The 23,913-nt window shown below is 42.0% G+C and overlaps 1 protein-coding gene across 2 annotated transcripts in view; it reads right to left on the bottom strand.

The window, feature by feature from the left end:
• The window catches only part of LOC141927933 (ligand of Numb protein X 2-like), a 31,385-nt gene extending 8,271 nt beyond the window's left edge, over positions 1-23,114 (bottom strand). For both annotated transcript variants that reach the window (XM_074835367.1, XM_074835368.1), the window contains exons 1-6: positions 22,974-23,114; positions 9,645-10,107; positions 6,818-7,044; positions 5,223-5,419; positions 3,505-3,873; positions 1,003-1,182 (exon numbers count right to left, since the gene is read on the bottom strand). In XM_074835367.1, the coding sequence (XP_074691468.1) occupies positions 1,003-1,182; positions 3,505-3,873; positions 5,223-5,419; positions 6,818-7,044; positions 9,645-10,045 (1,374 nt within the window). In that variant the 5' untranslated portion in view covers positions 10,046-10,107; positions 22,974-23,114. The remainder of the gene's footprint in view (positions 1-1,002; positions 1,183-3,504; positions 3,874-5,222; positions 5,420-6,817; positions 7,045-9,644; positions 10,108-22,973) is intronic.
• Between the last annotated feature and the right edge of the window lie 799 nt (positions 23,115-23,913).

Below are 23,913 nucleotides of genomic sequence, written 5' to 3'. Positions count from 1 at the left end.
ACATCTTGTATCTTTAATCCAGAACATTTCAGCAATGTTGCTGGACAGCAAAGTCAGCTTCTCAGGTACTTGTTCTGGGTAGAAATACTATCCTGTATTTCCAAAGTGATACCACCACAGCTCTCCTAGCAATCCCACATTCATTTGCTGTCAAGAGATGCTCACTCTAAGGAGAACAATTTTGCACTGAGGAACAAGCCACAAACTAATTTCAAGGCCATTCTTATCAAGCAGTCAACCTCTCTCTGACTACTGCTAAAAGTAAAAGCACACATTATAGCATATGCTGTAGAAACAATATGTAAATTATATGCTAGGATTTAAATCAAGGAACCACACTCCAGCCGTTTATGACAGCTACTTACTGAACTCCAGAGACATTTAAACACATAAGTCTAAGCAGTTGTAGCAAGTTTTCTTATTCAAGTGGAAGTTCTAAACAGATCAAATCTCTGTACAACAGACCAGCAAATCTCCTCTTGCTCTTGTTTCTTAGAACATGCAAATGGATGGCAGATGCAACACTGAAGTCACTCAAGTCCCAGGAGCACTACAGTGTAATTTATGTAGTTTCTCCTGTACCATAACCCCTCTAGCTCCACACCAGCAGCACACCTGAGTGTCATCATGCAATACTGTGAATGTGTTGTGCTTGACAGATGTCAAGAAGCAGGTCCCAAGCTTCTCAACACCCATACCCATGCATGGTAAGTTTCCCATTGCCCTTTCCTGACACGAAAGGATTAAACACTGGTTCTGCATTAACATTAGAGACATCTGAAGAAATTTTGACATGTTTTTCCCTAAAAAGTGTGTTTCCCAGTAGATGACAGATGTATGTCATCCAGTACTAAAAGCCACAAATCCGCTGCTTTTTAATAGCTCAAGAAGAAATGGAGCTACTGATCAGACTTGTATGATAAATTGCCATCACAGAGCAAACATAATAGATCTGCTAGAACAAGAATAACCAGTGCTTTTGCCATTATCTACAAAATTTACCTTCTGGTAGTTAGATTTTCGTCTATAGTGATTCTGCTCTAGTCGTCTCCGGTGGTGCACCGGGCTTCCTCCATTGCTGCTGCTGCTGCTGTTATTTGATGTGCTGCCATCTTCTACCGCGTCCGACAGCTGTACACCTGGCTGCCTCAGGATGACAAAGTTCACTTTTGATTCAGTGGTCTGCCAGGAGAAACAACAAGAGTGTAAATAAAATAAGACAGATAGAAAAATAAATTAGAAATTAGGGACAGCCCATCATTTTCTTGGGGAAGAGAGAAGGGTTGGCATCAGTTTCTACAAAGGGTCTGAAACAAAACTATGCAACAGGATGCAAAGTTTTTTGTGAAGAGCCACAGAATCCCATGGTGAGAAGGAATTAGCAAATGTTAGTCAGAAGGAAGAGGAGTAGAGGCAGGCTTCACTCATGCGTCCCTCCCCCACAAATGCCAAACAAGTAGAAAGGGATGATTAATTGCTCCACTTAGTACAAATAACCAAAATAGCATATTGTGTTGTGATACAAAATGAACAGAGCTTGAACACTGACTGGTCCACACAATGGATGACCATGATAGGAGTACTGGATGATTTTTCTTTTATTGTAAAGAAACTTGTTAAAACTCTTTCCCTCGCAGCTTATGTACCACATCCATTGTTCAACATCTCCCACCCATTTTTTTCCCAGAGTACCTGAAGACATGACCTTTTGTCTAAGATTGCTGCCAATTAAACACTTAACCAGCTGTATGTCTGGCCTTGGCAGAATTACAGGGAAAGTATTCACTATTGTTACTGCTCTTCTAATTTGGTTTGTTCTTTCAGATAATTTGACAAAACCTTATTGTGAAGGACTCCATTGGGGTAAGGCGTATATGCTTACTCGGGGCATTTCCTGCAATGGAGGAGAGAAGTACAGTTGCCACTCTGACTTCGTGACATGGGACCCTGTTTCCCTGGTGCCGCAGCACCCTGGCAGCAGTGAATTCCCCGGCCCTGGAAGAGGGGCTGCATCAACTGGTTTGGGTTTTCTCTTTTTAAACTTGTATAGGAGACTTTTGTTTTCTGAAACAGAATTTAAATGGCTCTTGCCTCCAAAGTCACTTCAGATAGTGTAATTTTTTCCAGACAAGCTGAAACGCATACATGTCTTTATAAAATCTATTATAAACATCATGTCCTAAGACGGGGATTTGCCCTCCCCTTCAACCAGGAGTACCAGATTATGTACAGTATGTGCATATATACAGCTGTAAATGGTACTTTACAATACGGGTAGAAGGACTCTTTTCTGCAAATGATTTGCAATCAAAATTAAAATTACATTTAACCAAAAATTTGAATTAGCCCTCAGAAGAACGGATAATGTTTGGAAGACCGTCACAGTTTTACACAAATGTCGCTTCAAAAGGAATTCATTCCCCAAACCTAATGAAGCTTTTTCTGAGACTTTGGTTACTGATTTCAGTGGGATCAAGAAAGAGTTCCCCATATGAGAGTTATGTTTGCACATTATAACAGAAATACAGCAGCACTTGTGGGATGCAAACAAGTTCTAAGAGGCCACAGAATGGAATCACATATATAACATAAAAAAGGATCTCAGTACTGGAGCTCTGCCCTTCCTCTTCTTTTCTCCCATGCCACTGCACTCCTCTGCTGATTACCAGGAAGAGAACTGGCTCCCTCTCACTGCTGACCTCAGATCCTTTCTGGGATATAAACAGTATGTGATGAGATGTATTGTGTCAGGATCTTTAGATAAAAACAGAAACTGAAGGTCATTGCCTAGGGAGATAAAGAATTTAAACTGATCCACATGGTATCTGCTGCACACGTAGCAATCCTTAATCCTTAACCAAAATTCCTTGCCCATTCACCAAAACATTTGGCATGCTGCAACAGAAGTGCATTCCTATTGTGCAGGGAAAGACCACCTCCCTTCTACACATTTAGTATTTTAGAATGGTTTTAGCCTGAGGTGCCTCATGTTGTTTTCTAGACTCCCTTCCCAAATACAGGTAAAATGGGGAGGGCTTCAGATCTGTCAAAAGGGTTCTGTTCTGTTCTGCCAGCCTATCACATCTCCCAAACACCTTCAGTTTGACTGTTCGAAGCACGAGAGGCTGTCCTAATCTCTCCTTGTCTCTGCTGCGTGCATCTACACAGTGCATACAAATATCCACTCTGCAAGGGAGGCTCCAAACACCACACCACAAAGGAGATCCAGTCGCCTGAGCTGAACTGAAGTGCTATGAGCAACTGCCTCGCTTCAGACTTGTCAGTGATGACTCATGATGGATTCCCACTCTTCGTGTTTATCTTCATTTGGAAGCGGTGCTTCCCACACATCCGCAGGGAGGTCACTTTCCCAAAGAGATATTTCACGGAATGAAGTTTGCTCTAGTGTGTTCTGTTAGCCCTTGGGTCAGAGCAGGAGCCCTGCCATCAACGCAGACAGCTGCAGAGTCATTAGCCATACAACCTCACCATGTCATAAATTACCTGGATTATCTGTGCAGCAGCCTCAGGTGTTCCTTGCCTCAAATCCTGGCCATTTATTGACAGGACTCTGTCATTCCGACTCAGCTTTCCATTTTTGGCTGCCAAACCTCCCTCTAACAGATCTAGAATAAAAATCCCTGCCTCATCTGTCTTCCTGATCAGTTTGATTCCCAAGGGTTCGGATCGGTCTCTCTTTATCAAGGTAACGTGGATCACTTCCCGATTTGTAGCAGAAGCAGAATCCTGCTGTGCAGTCTTATTGGAAAAACCTTTCTCCTGCAGGACCATGAGGTGGAGAACAGGACCTGGGTGGCGCAGGAAGGAGACAGCTTGGCAGTGAGTCACACTGCTGATGTTGACGCCATTCACCTAGAAAGACAAACAAACCAGAGTCACTAATCAGAACCTACATAATGTAGGCACTGTCCACAGTGCGGAACATCACAGAGTTTGAGACAGGATGTACAACTCCCTGTGCAATGTCGTGACTGAAGCAGCTGCTTCTGATGCACATTAGAGAGCCGAGTTTTCTAAAAAAGAATGCAGAAGAAAGCAGATGAAATTATACCATAATTGATGGTGCATAGCTAAGGACAGGGACAAGACAGGACAACTCACATAACTAACAAATCTGAAACTGCAAAATATTAAATCATTACATCCATCCCATGGCAATGCAGAACTGCTTTCCCTGAACTTCCAGTGTTCAATACACACTTGGAGAAGACTCAAATTGGAGACTACCCATCCTCACTTTTAAGTTGAGGAGTGGTCCATAGTCTACAAGCTTCCGGAATCATCAGTCTAATCATGGTTTTACCATGGTAACTCTGAGAAGCTACTTTTTGCTTTGTCTGCTGTCACATAAAGACACTGTGCAGTCTTCTTTTAGGATGCTACTAGGGCTACTAAGTGTGGGGACCTGCCTGATTTACAGCCCAGCCAAGACTGAGACATGTACAATTCAACTTGGATAAAACAGAAGTTACTCTATTGGTCTAAGAAACCAACTCAGAGATCCTATCGGCCACTTGTACATGTGGGGCTGCTGCCAGTCCTTACTGAAGTCCACAGTCCAACAGGGTAAGTAGGTCTTTATGGCTTGTCAAATGATGGGGCAGCCATAGCCAGGAGGTGCTAACAGTTGTGGCCACATGTACCCTCCACTGCTGCATACAAGCTTCTGGCTCATTGATTAGCCCACTGCCACGCAGCGTGATTAATCCAGAAACTGAATCTGGTCATGGGTCAGCACGGTATGAGATTGGTGCTCTTTATTACTCACAATACATATCTGATGCCTACTTCAAATTGTAAGGTCTTAAACTCTGGACCTGCCCATTGAGAATATGCAGCTTAAGCAACATAGTAGAGCAAGCAATTATAAGACTTCCTAACTAGAGCACAGTCCCTTGGAGAAAAATCGTGCTACTGGGTGAAATTTGTATCAGATAGAGAGCTTTTTAATTTATCCAAAATGGTCTAAATTTCAAAAAGCTATAAAAAAATGCAAGGTAAGTATGAGTACGACTGGAAGGAACCTCAGAAGTCTGCTTCTCAGCCCCAGCAGATACACAGCATGACTGACACACAAGTCTGATCAGTGCTTTTAAACCCCCAGCTGTAGAGCTGTCCCAGTTTTTCTAAACAACTCTCCTCCCCCAGCCTTCATCTCAAGTCAAGAGAAGCAATGGGACTACAAGTGGGGTGTTACATACCTCAAGAATATGGTCCCCAGGTGCTATTCTTCCATCTGCAGCAATGACAGAATCCCGCAAGACTTCCTGAACAACGATGTTTCCTAGAGGGGTGTCTTTACCCCCAACTATCCTCATTCCCAGCTCTTCCTCTGGGTCTTCTCGATGAATTTCAATTGTGGTCGTTTCAGCCACAAGACTAGTCCTCTGAGGAAGGTCTGATTGTAGAAATTGAAGAGAAAAAACAACATAGTAATAGAATTTTCCTTCACATAGCACCATAAGATTTGTAACACTGGCAGGTCATGTCCAAAGTGGTTCTGGAGGGAAAGCAGTTATCAGGAGAGGGAATGATAGGTCAGATTAAAAACTTTAATGGCCCCTATTTCTTTACAGTTTCTCCAGAACATTTCCAATCTCCTAGCTTATGGCAAATTTACACTCTTTCATTATTATTTCTTCAGTTTTATTAAAGGGCATTCAGTATGTTTCACTTACTATTTAGAGATTTATTTTTCTACTGTGACAGCTGGCCTACTAGAAGCACACACGTAACAAATGCCAATTTCCACAATGCCCATTAGAAAAGGGGACTACTGAGCTGTAATTACTGGTCTGCCCTTGCGGTGACTTTACCACAGGCAGCTCACTGCAACTTCCCTCCTCTAATTTCCTTTCCTCCTCTTTTCCCATCCCCCTTTAAAACAGGAGTAATGTTTACCTATTTACAGCATACTGAAGACTAAGCAATGCTTCTCAGACACTTTGAAGATGAAAGTTGTTGTTAGCAAGTTGTATTAAATCTACCAGCACTGCAACATTTAGGCAAGCCCAACACTCCAATGAAGCCAAGCACACTGCCTGTCAAGGTGAACTGCAGTTGTCACACAAGAGATGCAAAACCTGCCCCAGGTGTACTTCAGAAAAAGCCAACAAAGTAAACTGACCTGTGTATTAACTCTGGCACAGGCACAGCAGTTGCCAGCTCCAGCACCTGCACTCTTGGAAACTGAGACTAACTTTGAAATGAGGCACAGAGATTTCCACGCTGCTGTCTTCTAACAGGGTTTGAGACAAGCAGTTCTGTACTGAAGTGGAGATGGTTACTTTTATCTGCAAGGTTTTCATAACTAAGTTATGCTATAAAAAACATACTTGCTGCATACATTTAGGGAGGCACTGACCACTCCAGAAAACTGTATATTTAACTTTCTTAACGAGATTAAGAAGCTAGAACATTTCCTAATTACTAATTATTTGGCTTCTGCAAGTGCGTTAAGTGCTGCATGTTCCCATGGACTGGGACTGCCTTTGTTTGCAAAGAATACTGCAAATATTCACCGCAGTCTAACAAGGATTCTCCAAATTGTTTTGCACAGACAGTTTTGTGCTTGTCAGCAGATCCTGCCACACCTGATGCACATGAATGCATCTCCCTTCTGCTCAAGGACAAGCTGAGGAAAGAGATTACTCCAATGGCTACTAGTGGCTGAATAGCATTGAGGATATCTAAGAATGTTGAAGACACTTTAAAAATGGAATTGTATGAGATAATTACCTCATTTTTATATTATAAAAGGTAATTACATAATTACATTTCTGTATCAAACTCTCACCTTCTTCAGTCTCCTCAAAAGCTGGATTAACCAGTCCAGGCTCTGCAGTCCCGAGCGATACCACAGCAGCTGCAGAGCTTTCTGCCACAAGTGACGATCCTCCACTTGGTACCTCTGGGTCCTTGGGTGTGCTTGTCTCTACCTTGGTAGGAGGATCTTCCTTCCCTTTGGAAATGGGATTCTTTTTCCGCTGTAGTTCGGATTTGTATTTCTTGAAACCAGGACACCTAGAGAGAGAGTGCCAGTGACTGTAAGTGCCTGTGTGGCCAACCTAGCACATACAAGCTCTGACTGACAAAGGTACATGAAGAAGCATGTTCAAGATCTCATCAGCTGCAAAGATTGTATCACAGATGCTAAAATTTATTCTCATTTGACCTTCAGATTCTACTTGTACTAGGATCAGTTTAAGAGCGGGCTTGTTATTTTATTACTTTCAAAATTAAGCAAATTATTTTAAAAAGGAGACTGTAATAGGAACGGGAGTCTCCCTTGCTAAATATTTACCTGGCAAACACTCAGTGAAGAAAACAATACCTCTTAAAATACAAGCAAATAATTAGCTCTGACCTTTTAGAGATGACTATGAACTGTATCTTTATGCAAAGGAAGTGTCTCAAGTTTCAAGCTCAGCCTTGAATTAAGCTTCATTCTTAACAAATCAGTAACATGCAAGCAGGGCCTGCTTTTTTTTTTTTTTTTTCCTGAATGAGACCTGACTCTCAGACAGCAGTCCACCTCCAGTCCACGCAGGTGATGGCTCTACTTGAATGGGAGCAATTTAGAGGAGTTTATAATCCCACCAACTGCTCCCCACACAGAGGTTCAAGAAGTAATTATACATTCAACAAAATGCGCTCTGTATACAGTCACACCACAGCCAGCCTATCTCAGCAAAAATGAGTGAGGAAAAACAAGCTCTTTTATCAAGACTACTTATAAAAAAGGTGGCACGTAAGGAGGGTGATGAATGCAAAAGCTTCACTTTCAGAGACATGAGTAGTATTGGGTGTTTACCAGAATTACTTTTCAAATTAAACTTGACTATTCACATTCTGGCTAAATAAATCTCATCCCAGTATTCCTTTCTCTGGTTTATTCCTAGTCATTTATTCTCCACGCAGTAAGATGATGCTGAAACTTAAAGACAGAAGCTGATTGATCCTTGTGCACATGTCTCTCTTAAGATGTCAAGAAAACAAATTCATTTTACAAAGGGCAGAGAAATCCCTCATGAAAAAAAGTTGCCAGATGCTTCTTACTCCCTTAAATCTCCTGCTATCAATTAATCTCACTTAAAACTAAGCAACACGAACATGCAAATCACAGTATAATTTCTTTCCTTTTTTTTCCCCCCCTTCATTTTTCAGTCTAATTATGCTTACAGCCCAGGTGAAAGAGCCTCGATTTTTAGAACACACCCTCCCCAAGAAAGATACAAAGAACTATGAAATGTGTAAGAGTGATACAGTTTCCAGACAGGTCTCTAATGTAAACGTTTAAGGGTGCCTCCCTCTTCTGCATTTAACTCCTGTGCCAAAGCGATTAATAAGCGCCAGAAGTTTACTGATACCAGGGTAGATTTACAGAGCAGGGAGGAAGGCCCAGCCCTGGTACAGGCCGTGGCCCCAGATACACATCAGCTGGGCAGCCCTGTCCCTGCGGTCTAAGCATTCAGCCCTGCCTGATAACAAGCAAGCAGTACGAAGAGTTATTTCAAGAAAAAGGAGATGCTAAGCTTTCAGAGATTGAGGGAAGGGGACACAAGAGCATCTTCCCTCACTTCTCCTGGCTGTAACACCAGCTCTCAGCTCATGGGTACCAAAGACGAGCAAGAACTGCAGGGATACATCCTTGTCTGGAACTGTAAACGTATCCTAAGCATAACTGTTCCCTTCACACTGGTTGACTTATTTTTAAACATGTCACTGCCACAAAAAGCTACGAGACAGCTAAAGGGCAACAAGCCTGTTGCATTTCTCATTGCCCACTGACAAAATACACACTGCCAATGAAGGTCTGCTTCCGCCTGCAGTAGGGCTTGTACTTAGATCCCTTTCCTGCAATCATTAACTAGGTAGGATCAAGTGTTCTTCAAGAGTCATGGCAAGAGCTCTTTGTCACCTGCTCTTCTTTTAAAGCTACAATATTCTGCTAGCCACCAGCTCAACCAGCAGTGGAAGCACCAAAACACATCTCTGCTGACAAGCACAAGAAAAAAAAGTCTCCCTTCCTCTAGACAAGGGGGAAAAAAGAAGAAAAACCCCCTATTTTTCATTTGCTTCTCTTTCTTAGTAAAAGAATAAGAGAAGATAATGGAATTATAAGTAGGTGATTCAGCAACTACATAATGTGCAGCTTGGAGGGACTTACATTATTTGGATCAAAGACTTATGTATTGCACGTCTTAACTGGACCAATTAAACTGGCAACACTGCACGATCCCTTGCTTCCAGAGTGTTGACTTTGCGCCTGTCTGTCTTCTCTGCGCAAGTGAAACAAGAATAAGCATGTTTATAATAATTTTGAGTCAGGTGCCCCAGATCAGGACACACAGATTTATATACATTTGATAGGGTTTGTGTCTGCAGACAACTTGCATGCAAGCAGGCAAGCGCCTCACCCTTCGCCTCTGAAGCACATTGGAGCTGGCCTCCGTAACACACTCAATGACACTGCCTTCACCCACACACCTCTCTGGCCTCACCCTCTGTCACTTCTGGTGTCCCATTTCGCCCCAGATTAAGAACTGTTCTTCCTGGTCGGAAGCACAACAGACAGATGGCATTATACAAGGAGCAATAATATAAAGTAAATGGGAACGCACCTGTTCTGCAGATGAGCTTCTAGTTCACACCGCTGCATTGTCTGCTGACACTCTGCCTTGAAAGGACAGAAGACAATCAGCTTATCCAACAGGTTTCGTACTAGAAGGCTGGACTTGTGGCACTGCTGGAAAGAGAGCTTCTTCCGATCCATAGGACAAAAGTTATACTCCTGCATGAAGTTTTCAAGGCACTTAAAACAGTACGTATGTCCACAGGGGGTGTCCATAGGTTGGAGCAGAGGCTGAAGGCAGATATGGCAGATGAGTTCATCGTCCACTTCATCCTGGAAGTTGTAGAGATGATTGTCCAGCAAGAGGTGGAACTGACCACATTCACAGCAGAGTTCACTAACTTGGGAGGTGTGTTCTTCTGCTACAGGATCAGCCATGATAGCCAGCATCAGGCACTCTCGGCCCAGCAGCAAGGAAACTTGTCACGTAGTAGCTGTCTGAGAGAGGACCTCTAGTGAAAGGGAGAGAGAGACAGATTTCCAGCGAACTGTCTGCTCTAGATCTAGCCAATTAAAAATTAAATTGTACTTCTGCCTTAAGTTTCTCCCCAGTATCTTCACCCCCACCTACCCCCTCTGAGGGTTCTTCCTTCCAGATCGACCCTGTGAATGATCAACCCAGGGACCAGACAATGCAAGGACCTCCTTCAGTAAAATGCTTAAGCACATTTGATAAATTGAAGCTCAAATTATTTTACACACACCAGTGACACAGACTAGATAAAACCCTGCCAAACACATGAACTAGAAAACCTGAGACAAAAGCCGCATGTTCTTGAGGGAGAACAACCCAGAGGGGGAAGGGGAAGGGGAAGGGGAAGGGGAAGGGGAAGGGGAAGGGGAAGGGGAAGGGGAAGGGGAAGGGGAAGGGGAAGGGGAAGGGGAAGGGGAAGGGGAAGGGGAAGGGGAAGGGGAAGGGGAAGGGGAAGGGGAAGGGGAAGGGGAAGGGGAAGGGGAAGGGGAAGGGGAAGGGGAAGGGGAAGAAAGGATAACCAAGATAATGATTTTTAAACTGACAATTCTTCTCTCTGGATTTCCAGATTATACCAAATATTTTAAAGATATGTATGGTGGAAACATCAGTCTGAGGACTTCTAGTTGTTCGGACGTTTGTTTTCTGTTTTGCGGGTGGATGACAAAAAAGAAGAGGAAGAAATTTCAAAAGAAACTTAAATCTAAACCACATTTCCTTCCTTTTAAGCCCACTCCCTTCAAAAAAGTTCATTTTAACAAACAACGCATTGTTCCCCACTCATCCATGCCTAAATTCACCCATGGAAACAGATTTCCTATACAAAGACTAAAACTTCCTAAGTGGAAAAAATGTAAAGAATTGTCCAAATCACAATTTGTTGTAACATTACAGAAAGGCTTGAGCTTCAGCTTCTTACAGTTAGGGACAACAAGATAAGGGGCAAACTCAGTTCTTTGTAGCTGCCACTCTACTGATTTTAATAGAGATGTCTCCAGTCACATCCATTTTGAATCTTGTCTATTGTAATTAAATATAAAATTCCCTTGAGTTTGCTAGCAGATTACTCTACAGAGACTACTGCAGGAAGGATTTTTTTTAACCTGGCAGTTATTTTAATGAAGTAGGAAATGTGGTACCAGATGAAGATAACACTGTATTACACAGTGGGGAGTTTTGTTGTTGTGGTAATGGTGGTGAGGTTTTTGGGGGTGGGTTTTTTTAAAAAAAATTTATGTAAAAAAATCCCAAAGTCTTCTAAAACAAAAAAAATTGCAGAACTGTGATGAAATGGAAAATTTCTGAGAGACAACATGGAAAATATCTGAAAACAATTGCTTTATCTGGAACAGGTAAAAGCCTAAGCAAGAGTGAACACTGGTCTGCACCAGTGCCTGGAGGACATGGCTGGCACACAGCAGCAACTTTGGAGGAGGGTAGGCAAGAACAATAAGATAGCAAGAACGGCAAGAAAAAATTAGTCATGGGTTTCTAATAAAAATCATACATCACTCCAATTAATTGTCAAGCGTAAGTCAGCTATTTAATTAAAGGGATAACGTATCACCAACAGAATCAAGCCATTTTACAGGCGAATTTTTACCTAGCCATAGAAACTTGTTCACTTCAAAAGATTAAAACATTACTGTCATGGTTCCAGGTGGGTACAGGGCATGAGTTGTTTGCTTCTCCTGCTGCTGCAGTGCCAGAAAGCATCTTCCCCTTGAGGAAAGCACTTAGGCTGGATGTACATACCTAGCTCTTCTGTTTGCATTTACTCCTTAACTCTTGCATGACTGGCTCAGTGCTCCCCAAAAGAGAAAGCACAGTTCACAGACAGCACACAAGCAAATTCAGGCAGATGTATCCATGTCCTCTCTCTTAGAAATATCCCTGTTCTTTGGTATTTACCTCCATCTGAAACAGGCATCCCTACTGTTTGCCTTATAAAATGTCTTCATTTGATCTTAAATTATCTTACAACTGAAAAGGAAATATTTCAACATCAGACAATCACTTAACATCACCTACCAATTCTAATCAATCAGCTCAGCACCAGCAGTCAACGAAACACCAAGCTTCCAAGGCAAACATCTACCAATAAGAAATACTTGTGCTTCGGGTTCTACTATTTGCATAAAACTTTGGCAGGTGATTAAACAAATCTACTTTCTCAGTGAAAACAAACCCCATGGTAATTTTGCTGATAAACTACTTTTATATGGGGATTTTTCAGATTATTTACCAAATTCATTCTCTGTTCTCTGTGTTTAAAGGTTATACAAGATGAATCCCATTTATGAGTCACTTAAAAACTTGTGGAAGATAAAACTATCAGCACAATCTTGCTGCTTTTTTCTTCCCTGTAAATCTAAGCTGTTCTGCTCTTTCAATTCTAGATCCTCGAAAACAAGGTGTGAAGATTTCATTCAAAAGTGTCAAAGTAAATTTTACTTTTACACCACTGTCCTTTCAATAAGGAGGACACTCCTGCAGACACCAGGGAACCTAGGCCTGACACCTCTGTGATGAAACCCAGCCCACACCCTTCGGCAAGGCAGGAGTTAGTGAGCAGTGCAGAGAGGACAGCAGGCTCAAACAAGCCTACCGCTTGTTCAGTGATTCAGTCAGAAAGCAGATGTTCTGTAAGAGGAAAATTGCTAACATCTTGTTCAGCAAAGATGACTACTTCAGCACAAGACAGATTTTAAGTGTCTAGAGAATGCACTGTTTCAACATAACAGGCATAGTTCCCCTCCATTTAAACAGTCCAGTTTCAAGAGAGTCCGTCTATAGAGTCCCCAGGATTCTAGCTTTAGAGGTGAAGTTTGAGATATACTCAATCTTTTGCAGTTTCCATCAAATTTCAGTTACTCATTCTAACCTGTGAAGGTCAGACCAAACCCAACAACCCCCTTCATCCTTGTGTTGCTCTTTTTGTTATACTGTTCACCCCCTCCAGCTTCCTCCTAACAATGCCACCATGAATGGCATGTTCCCTGCTCCTGCCCATCTCTGTAGCACTGGGCTCTCTCCCTAGGCCTCACATGTGTTTTAGCTTACACACAATGCACATAATATGAGGGAATCATAAAATCAGGATCTAGCTTGGTCCCAAGTTACTACTTACTGACTACATGAAAATGGCAAAGCCTGACATATACATATGTCGCTGCTCTGATGGACTCTGCTGTAACAATATAATGCCTCTGGAGTCTGAATTATTTAGAAAGTAATACACCCCATTCCTATACACGACAAAGAATTGAAGGAAACAAACCAGCAGAAATCTCTTTATACTTCCCCATTTCTTACCCTCTGTGGGCTAGAGAAAAGATTTATTTGGTATCATCTTTATCTTTACTGTATTTTTTTAAAAATCACTGTTAGCTTTTTTTTTTAAGGATTTCTTGTACTGTAAGTGACTCAAAGAATAGACTTTTTTTTTTTTTTAAAGGAAGACTTATCAGGTTGTCTAATCTATTTCCCTGCCAAAGCAAGACTATTCCTGACAATATTAGCACATTGCCTATTCTTGTTTTAACTCTGTTAGGGCACAGATATACACCCCCTCTGCACATCTACAACACTGTTAATAGCTCTAGTAGGGAGTATGCCAAGAACCACACTGACAGCGAGCCACTCGGCACCATTCCTGATGGACAAACCCAGTTCAGTTCTCCAAAGCACCCCAGACATGTAAATAGAACCAATGAATTATTTCTACAGATTTTTTAAAAAACAATCCTTTTAAAAAAGCATAATTATCTAACAAATCTTGTCACCCCTCCACTTGCACTACAGTGACTGAAAAGGGGATGTGGCACCTGGCCACCCCAAGAGCAACATCCCTGCTTCCAATCTTACCATTTGAAGGCTCAGCATTTCCAAATGCAGCTCTTGCTCCTTGTTTTTAAGGCATTTCACTCCACCACTGCTAGTGTGGAGAACAGATTATGGCACAACTCAGTCCAGGCCTGTCTGCTCATACAATTCTAGCATTTGATACAGTCATGAGCATATTTCATTAATATATTTACCTTAATGACATCTCTGTGAGGTATAATATTATTACTATTCCCATTTAAAGACTGAGAAATTACATCAGGAGAGGCTAAAATACAGACCCACAGAGGCATCAACTCATGGGAATTTAACACTTTAGTATGTCTCTGAATAGGATCTCAAGTGACCTACCTAAGATCACATAGAAAGCTCCTGGGGTAAAAAAAAAAAAAAAAAGAAGATCTAGCCTGTTTCTATTAACAAACTATTAACTAACTGATTTATAAAACCACAAGTATGGTGAGTGAGTCCGACCACATTCCATATTGCAAAATAAAGAAACATGCAGCCAGTCTGCAGTAAGGACACAAAACAGAAGTGTAAAATTTTTCCTAACAGATTAGGATGACTAGAGGAATGTCTCATACTGCTTTAGTTAAAAAATAATTAAAAAAAGATCTGGCAAATAACTAGTTCTCAATATTAAAAAACTACTTGTACCATGGCAAATATTTTGGAAATACAACGGGTTTTCGCTTTTATGCACTTGTAGGTTAGCACTTAAATGCTGATACAGATTGTTATTGAAAGCCCCAATATAAAAGTTGGCTTTGAGATTGCAGGGCGCGTGCCCTACGTATACTGCTATGTAATAGTTCACTGCAATAATTATGCCAGTTATTATATTTATAACTACATTTCCCTGGGAGACTGGAAATGCAACATTCCAACTGAAGGCTAAACAATTAATTAATTATTTTTGGGGTGGACAAAACAAAGCCAGCACATTCTGGATTAAGATGGCTGAGGGCACACACCAGCAGGGCACTAACCCAAAAACCATCTGCTTACATAAAAGCAAGTTCAAGATGGATTCTAAAACAGCAAACCCAGCATTCTAGCAAGAAACCATAAGAAAAAGTGGCAGAAATTTTCTAGATGTTATTCAAACAGTTTTTACTCAGTTAAGAAGTTTTGTGTTTCACAGAAAGGCAATTTTTTTCATTCTAGAGACAGAGAGACATACATTGTGAACATGTTCTGTAAAAGGGTTTTTCTTGCTCAATTTCATCTCTACTTTGAATGAGGATTTCACATATGTGAAAAACAACAGGTTTGATATGAAATGCACTGCTGTCCTGACTGAACACTTCCAGTGTTTCATGCTGCAGTGTTTCACAACCATGAGTACTGTCCTTAGTTTACCGTAGAGGCACAGAAAATAGTGTTGAAATATCAGATTTTTTTATAAGCCATACTTAAAGTAGGTCAACTTTTACAAAAACCACAATACTAAACCCAAGAATAGTTTCAAGTCATGACACAATGTCCTATTATCTATCTTTGTTATTTAATGATATTGCTGAAGATCAGGCCACTAAATGTAAAAGTAGGAAGTCAAAGCTTCTGTAAATGGTAAATTTATACAGCTAAATAAAAAGCAACCCTTTCACTAATTAACCTTGCCTTCAAGCCAAAGGGTTTCTAATAAATCACCTCCAAGAGTGACTGCTCAGCACATATACGAACACTTTGATTAAGAAACTCTAAATCAAAGCTGCTTTACTGTATTCATTATAAAGGAAGATCAACAATTTAAAAAGTTTTCATTGTCCCCATTATTTATGTCCATTCTTTAACCATAAATCTGAAAATAAGTTGTATTCTGACTCCCCGGTGTTTCTCTGCTCTTTGGACAATTTTGTATTTAATCTGCTTGAACTTCTGGGCAAGTATCTGGTTTCTCAACCAGAACACAGAAAACCAATTGTGTTTTCATTAATTATAGTCAGAATCATTATCCTGTTAGACTAGAAAAGACTTATTATTCCAGGAAACTCTATTCTGAGAGATGTGCTAAAAGGCTTTGTTGACTCGAGCAAGACTATCCCAGGGAGTTTTCTCCTGAGCAACTTTGCAGTATCAGCTCTCCAGCATGGTACATGGATTTAAATTTTTAACATAACGCACTTCAAGACAGATTTTTTTAAAAAAAAAACCCCTGTTTTATTAGTATACTTGAAAGTTCAACATAAGATGGCTTAGCTTTGTATTACTTATTTTAAAAATCTTATTAGCAATCAACATCTTAAATTGCAAACACACACCTAATTTTAGAAGGAGGAAAAGCTGACATGAAAAATTAAAAGCTGGCACTTATAATTAATTTCTCTCCTTACCATATGCTCTTAACATTTGCTTCTCAGCTCAGTTAATACCACCACCGTACAGTAACTATCTCACCAGGGACCCAGCATGCTAAAATAGTGGGACTACACAAATGTAATTTCAACAATTAATACCAATCCTTTCTACAGAACAGGAGATTCTGGAATTATCATTCATTTAGTGTTATCTGGGTAACAAGAACCAATACATTTCCTCTCTCCTCCCTTCTTCTTAAGGAATTAAGTAGTAGTGTAAAATGCTTTCTACCTACACTTTTCTTCCAAGGGGATTAAACAGTGACTATTTTAACACACTGCTCTGAAAAAGGAATAATTTAAATGCCATCAAATAGAAGACAAGTGCTGCAGAAAAAGCTACTTTATTTATATTTCTTCCTGCTTTCTCACCTTGCTATATGCATCCACTATATCCACCGTTCTTTCTACACCCTGTCTTCCATGCAAATGTGCAAGTTGCTCGTTTTATGCTCACAGAAAGTCTTCTCTTATACCACTGAAATCAATTTGCTTCTTTGCAGAATTTGACCCAAAGACTCCTATGGAAATTTCTCCACTGGCAGCATGCATGGATTTTCTTTGTGTGTTCTTTATTTTTTTCTATTGTGTCTAATCATCTCTCTCTAGGAAATTAAATACCCCCACCTCCACCCTCACCTCACCTACCTTTTGAATTTGGCAGCTATCTGCAATTCCATGCCTAAAAATCAGTTTGACGTTTGTGGGAGAAGTTTTCTATAGACAAAGAAAGAAGGAATCCAATGCTATAATTTAAGGATAAAGGACCTAATCTGTAATTAATAACCAAGGCTTCTCTTTCAATTAAAGCAAAAAGACCAAAACCAAAACAAAGAGGGATTAGGAGATTTGCTGCTAAAATTTAGGTTTATCTAAATATCTGGTAGCACACTTACTTTCCAAAGAGTTAGGTCTGAGGACAGGAGGTAAAGATCCTGTGTCTATTGGCTATATATGAATACCAGATACTCTTACCACATCAGTCTCTGTGTGTCTACCTGTAAATTCCTTGTATATAGAAAGAAAACAGCACCATGCTTTTCAGAATGTGAAATAAGCATGTAATGCGCCGCAGTTTGTCTTGGGTATAAGCCTTGATAACTAGCCAGCCCTGATATCTACTACTCTTGCAGTAGCCTGACAAAAGAAAACCTGTACAATGTTGTCCGTTTGTAATCTGGGGGGTGTATTTGCAATATAGGTCAGAAAAAAGCAGATGCTTTCTTATCAGAATTTCTGAAGCATACAAGGGAAGAAGCAGACTGATCATTATATAACTGCATGTTTTTAAAAGTCACTGTTTGAATATCCTTACCAAGGCAGTCATCACCATATATATTTAAAAGTAATGTGAGTAGGGGGAGGGGGGGAAGAGAGACTGTTGCATTGGGTAGACATACTGTATTTCTATAGCTCTAAGCCTTGCCTGTCTTGTGAGAAAGTCCTACAAAGCTTTAATCTAATCACACTCTGTCAAGTGTTACTTTAAAATTAAATAAAAATAATTTCAGTTTAAAGAAACTAATCTTGGCTATTCTCAACCTTGAGCATGAAATCATTTGTTTTCTAGGTTAGTTAAAAAAAATATGCTTTTGCAAATATTGTTTTCTACATAACTTTACCATAGGCAATCCAGCAGCATGAAAGCAGTTTTGCACCTGGTGATGAAATATTTCCTATCAACAGACAGCTAGCTACAGTTGTTAACATCAGAAACATCAGATTAGGGCTTTACTGCAGGATAAAGTAGCACAGAACTTTTCATTACCCACACAAAGTCAAATTCCAGTCTCAGTTACAGTAGCACTCTTTTTTTTATGGTGTTCTGTTTTAAGTTAGAGCATTTGGCACAATCTAGGACAGCATCCCTTCATAGCAATAGGCACTTGGAATCTAAACTCTGCAAAATAAACCCAATGATCAACAACAAACATGCAGCATGGCTGAGAGCGCTATCCTAGAGGGACCATCAAGTTTCTCTCGGTCCTCACTCTTTTTTCTCAACGGCTCCGGACTGCCCCAGCCTGTGCTTGATGCCATCAGCAACAGCAGGGCAGATCACCCTGCTCAGTATACAACACCCCAGACTTCCTTTCACAGGGTAAGAGGGCATTTTATCAAAACCAGTGCAAAGTACTTTCCAGCCCAAGCTTGTTCCCACTAACTAAAAAAGCTGAATTAAAAGATAATTAAGTCTGTAATTCCCCTTTACATTCCATCTTACCATCAGATCATGGTAAAGGGAAAAGAAAGAAAACAAGTTATCTTCATTTAAACAAAAAAACCCAACACCTAATTCCGTAGACCACATCTTCTTAGACTGTGGCTCCTCAGGGTGGCATACAGCTAAATTTGAAGTTAGTTTAAACTCGCGCCAGTGCCTGTGGGCAGGCAGAGCTGCTGCAACCAGTAGCTGAAACGGCCTTCACCACAGATGGCAGCTCATAAGTAAATAAGCACTATAGCAGAAGTAAAAAAAAAAGTTACATTCCCCTAGAGATTTACAGAACAATATTATGGCTCATTTTTAAAAGACCTGAGTCACATTCTGCTGCAAGAGACATCTGTATTTCAGGTTCATGAGTTTAAGTACAGTTGCATGTGTAATTTCAGATGCCTTTTTACCATACAATTTCTCCTGGTGTATCTTGTTGACTTCAGACTTAAACAACTCTCACAGCTAGGGGGAAACAAAACTGCAAGAGGCATTTTTTATTTACTTTTGGCTTTTTTTTTTTTCAAATCCTATCCTGATTTAAAGCTGTGACCAAGCTAGTATCAGAAACAGGTCTTTAACAACCATTGTTATCTTACCTTACTGGGCACATATTTACAGTATACGTAAATTGGTAATTATGTTATAGTTTCCCTTGTTCTAAAAATAATTTAAAAATGGGCATGGCTGTGTCACCAGCTAAGAGAGCTGGAACAACAGACCAAAGTCCTTCCACTATCCACAAATCAATGCAGCAACCACATTCTTCCTTAGCCACCGTCCGGGTATACATAGGAATGGGGAAGCAACATCCTTTGTCCAGTTTTCAGCCTGTTGAGATTACAAGTAAAGTAGCCAAGTAGCCCCAGGTGTTAACCTCACAGGGAACTTTTTTTTTTATTCTAAGTACAAAAAGGCCCAGCAGACCCATTACGTTTATTTTTATGTATCCTACTTGAAATAATCATACAGCAATTTTTGTTCACTACCAGTTGAGATCATGTAAAAGAGGATATCCTCAGATCTAAGGTTCCCAGGGCAGGCACTGCTTTACTTATTTTCTATTTAGAGACCAGCAATAGCACTTACTAGTTGAGAAGAATTTATCTGTTATTTATTAGTCTAGGGGTGGGAGGTTAATAAGTCTGAGAACTTTACAAATAAGGCTGATCATGATTTACTGGACTTTCAACAACTGCAACACAACTGATGTCACAGGTGAGCTCCTTAAACTCTCAGAGGAACAGGTCAAATTTTATCTCAACCCCTTTTTAAGAAGTGTCAGAAAATCAGCTTTTAAAGAGAGTCTGCTGCAGCTGTTTACAAAACTTGCATAAGTTAAGGCCCAGCCAAAGAGTAGACAAAGCTAGACAACATAGTTTTTTAAATACATAATCACTTCCAGTACTTCCCTTCCAGAATATTCCAAATAAGCAACACTACAGTCTTCAAACAAAATTTGCATAGAGACCCTCTAAACTCAGGGGACCACTATATAAACATAAGACCAGCCTTCCCCTGTAAACTGATGACTGTCTCTCCAAATTCCTCCAGCTTTATTCCATTTCCCTCCTTCCAGCCCTGAGTGTTTTTTCCTGGACCAGCATAGTAATTCCTACTACTCATGTTCATCTAAATCCCCTCTAACACTTCAGATGGTTCGTGAGATGGGTTTATGGGCAATTTCTTACCCAAAGTATCAAAAAAATTGCCAAATATTTTCAAACTCAATTCATGTCAAGAAATTTATAAGCCAAGAGCAACATTTTATGTGTTATAAATCAGGGAACATAAACTGACAAGGGACTGTCAAATACAATTCCTAACAACTGTATGAACAGCACCACTAAAGTAAGCTGAGAAGCAAAAGCCAAACAAGAGGGTTTTGTATTAAACCAGCAAAACATACACAGGCCTGTGAGTAAGACAACAGCTGCATCTACTCTGGCAAGATATACACGATCAGAATGAAATGATGCAGCTTAATTTTCAAAGTGAAATCAATACAGCAGTTGCAGGAAGGTTTTTTTTTTTAAATGCAGAAAACGAGAAATATATGGCAAGGAAAAGTAACAAAATACAGCAGGGGTGCTTTGTGAACTACAGATATTTTATTCTGCGATTATATTTATTCTTTTAAATTTATTCCTATTATACTATTAAGTCTAAGACTCTACAATCTCATAAGCATGTGTAGATTGATCTATTAGTCATACTTTGGGAAGTACAGCAATACAATGGTTTACAAAACCATTAATTACAATTTCTAATTGAAGTTACTGGAATCAACATTCAGGTAGCACTAATGTTATCCAGAATAGTCCTCAACCTGCTTCATCCAGTATCTTTGAACTTCATGGGTTTTTTTGGAGGTCTTTTAGCTGCCAGGTCCCTTCTGGAGCTGTTTCTTCCACCTTTTACAGCTCTCATTCCCAGGCCATATGGTTGGGTTTGTTTCTTAACTCTTTCTCACTTCCCTCACTATTCATTTGGTTAGAAACTTTAAAAGAAACTTGTCTTCAACAGACAAGGTTCCTTTTTGCTGCACATCACAGGTCCTTCTCTCTGTTTCATTTCATTGGGGTTTTATGCTAGTGCATCTCCGTTATTTAAATGAGTTACATATACATCAAGCTTGCATACTAGAGCGGAAACATAAATAAGGTGAATGAAGGTGTGGATTTACAGCACAGCTGAGTTTTCCAACAGCTAGTGAACCCCACATAAAGTTGGCCTCCTGTTTATCATTTCTCTGCACCATCCTCAGCCACGAGTCCTTTGTTTTTCCCTGCACAAGCACTGGTGCTGTTCTCACTTCATGAGCTGGTTCAGGGAGCAAATCTCTTTGGGGGAGGGGATAAATATTACCTCTGCCTTAGACCCTTTCCACAGCAGACACACTACATCTGCTTAGTCACATTGTAAAAGAAGAGTTTGAGTGTGTAATTTAAGAGAAAGAAGTTTTGTTTTGAAGGAGCCATGTGCACAATCTGCTTTCTCTTTGCTGGAGAACTGCCAAAAGAGCTCTGGCCTTCAAGCATCAAGGACAAACGTCAGTGCCATCCCTCAAAGGCACAGCACACAACTGGCATTGCTGCAGGAGGATAACTACAGTTCTATAAACTACACAACACCACCCAAACCTTGGGCTGCTCTGGAGTCTCCAGAGGCTAAAGGATTAGACTGGACAACTCTGGGGCTGTGTGTCAGTGACAGAAACTTCCCAGGACTGCTTATTATCTCCATAAGCTTGTACACTGTGACCCTGCCCTGACATACCCCTTCCGCTGCAGAGACCCCCCCCCCCAACACTTATTATCTGCACTTGAGCTGGAATAGTGTTTCATATGGAGTCTTTATACACTTCTGGTCGTTTCGCCTTGGCTAAAAGATTGGAGCAGAAAGTGAAAATATGACCCTTTTTGGTTTGTTAAGCAACAGGGAAATACTAATTTTGCATTCCTTACTATACCAAGGTAAAGTAGGACCAAAAAAATCGCCCAAGGAATTGAAAGTGCTATTTCAAGCACGGCTTAAAGCAAACTAAGCCTACACTGCCACCGAAAGGGGCAGTCCCGCTCTCCCTGCCACCTCCTATGCTGGCATCAGCTGGCAGCTGCCTGTTCTGTTCGTTTTCAATCAGATAACGAGGCTAATGTCAGAAGTAGAGAGATGTCAAGTGCACACAACCGAGCAGTGAAGCAGAGTGGGATCGTCCCTTTTAGCAGCACACAGCCCCACCCCGCTTTAAATCCCCCACGAAAAACTTCTAAATTAAATAAAAAGCATTCCAGTCATGTAGCATCCCTTAAACGTTTCTTTCCAAGCCTCTTACAAACCTCTCCAGAGCACTACTTCATATTTAATGTCACCTGTATTTCTTACCTTTAAGGCATTTCCAAAACGTCCACATCGTCACATTGCTCTCCTTTGCCTGTTATCTCAGCTTCTATTTATAGGCTTTTTCTGCATTAATTACCAGCATGGCACCAGAAACTTGCCAACTTAGTACCTCTCCATCTGCTAGCAAAGGAATTTTGCCCTACTGTCCCCCTCCGACCCACACAAGCGGCCAGAACGCCGAGTTTGGGGTGTCCTGCACAGGCCCGAGTACTGCTTGTCTGCCAGACCGACCTTTGAAGAGTTAAACCCTCAGGGCAGGCGGGCAGCCGTCACCTGCACTGCCCAGCCCCGGCCGTACTTACCGCGCGCTGTAATGATAGGAGCCCTACGTTGACTCTCCCCCCTCGCTCGGTCATGGCTGGGAAACCCTCGGCCAGGAGAACTGGGCGCCTGGGCAGGAGCTGCCGCCCTCCGCCGCTTCCACGGCGGATCCGCGACCCCCCGCGGCCTCCCGCCCCTCAGCCGCGGCGGGAACCCCGCGCCCCTCACGCGCCCATCCCCCCACCGCCGCACCCTCACCTGCAGGCGCCGGGGGCGGGAAGGGGGCTCGCTCGCCCCCGGGAAGGGGAGGGAGAAGGCGAAGGAAACCCAGCGCCAACTCGGCCTGCGACGGCGGCAAGCGCGGCTCCTCCACCAAGTTTCCGGGCGGGGAAGAAAGTCGAAACCTACGTGAGAGGAGGAGGCAGCGCAGCCGCCCAGGTGTCGCCCGCCCGGCACGGCTCAGCCCTGCCCTGCCCTCCCCTCCCCTCCCCGCCGCCGCGCTCCCCTCCTCCTCGGGCCGGCCCGGGCCGCCCACAGCCCCAGCAGCCCCGCTCCCGCCCCTCCAGAGAGCGCCGGGCCGACGTGGGGCACGTTGTTGTCCTCGGCCGCCTGCGCCGGGCTCTCCCGCTCCCCTCAGGCTCTGCCCGGCCCCGGGGCTGGTGGGGCCGCCGCGGCGGGCGGCTGGGGTGGCTCTGCCCCGCTGTCCGGTCGCGGTGAGCAGGTGACACGGCCGTGGAGGACGGGCTGGGGGCTCACCTCAGGGCAGGACCCGTCCCGGGTACCCCGGCTCTGTGGGGAACGGCCTCTCCCCTCGTCTAGGGACATCTCTGCTTGCCTGCTGAAGTGATTCCACCCACCCCTAGCAGTGCCCTTAAGCCTCTGCCTTACAAAAAAACCCCTGTAAAATAGAATAAAGAGCAAAACCTGATGCTGTTCTGAGTGCAAGGAGCAAACTGTAGTTCAGCCAGCTGAAAAAAGCACAGAATTTGAGGAGAAATTATTTTTTGCATTTGCATTCTGCCCGCTCTTAGCGATAAACAGAAATACTGACAATTCAGAAGTATTTGGCTTGCACTTGCATTTAATTTGCTGGCAAGGCAAATCGTAACAGCCTAGGAAGTTAGTGAGCTGGTTGCTGAGCAGCTGTCGTGCTGTGGGAGGAAGCCATGGGGTTGTGGGGCACTTCGTGCTGCTTTGG

This window comes from Strix aluco, chromosome 10, assembly GCF_031877795.1.
Source record: "Strix aluco isolate bStrAlu1 chromosome 10, bStrAlu1.hap1, whole genome shotgun sequence".
In the NCBI taxonomy this organism is placed as follows: Eukaryota; Metazoa; Chordata; class Aves; order Strigiformes; family Strigidae; genus Strix; species Strix aluco.
Note: the sequence above shows the minus strand (reverse complement) of the source record. Positions and strands in the feature narration are given on the sequence as shown.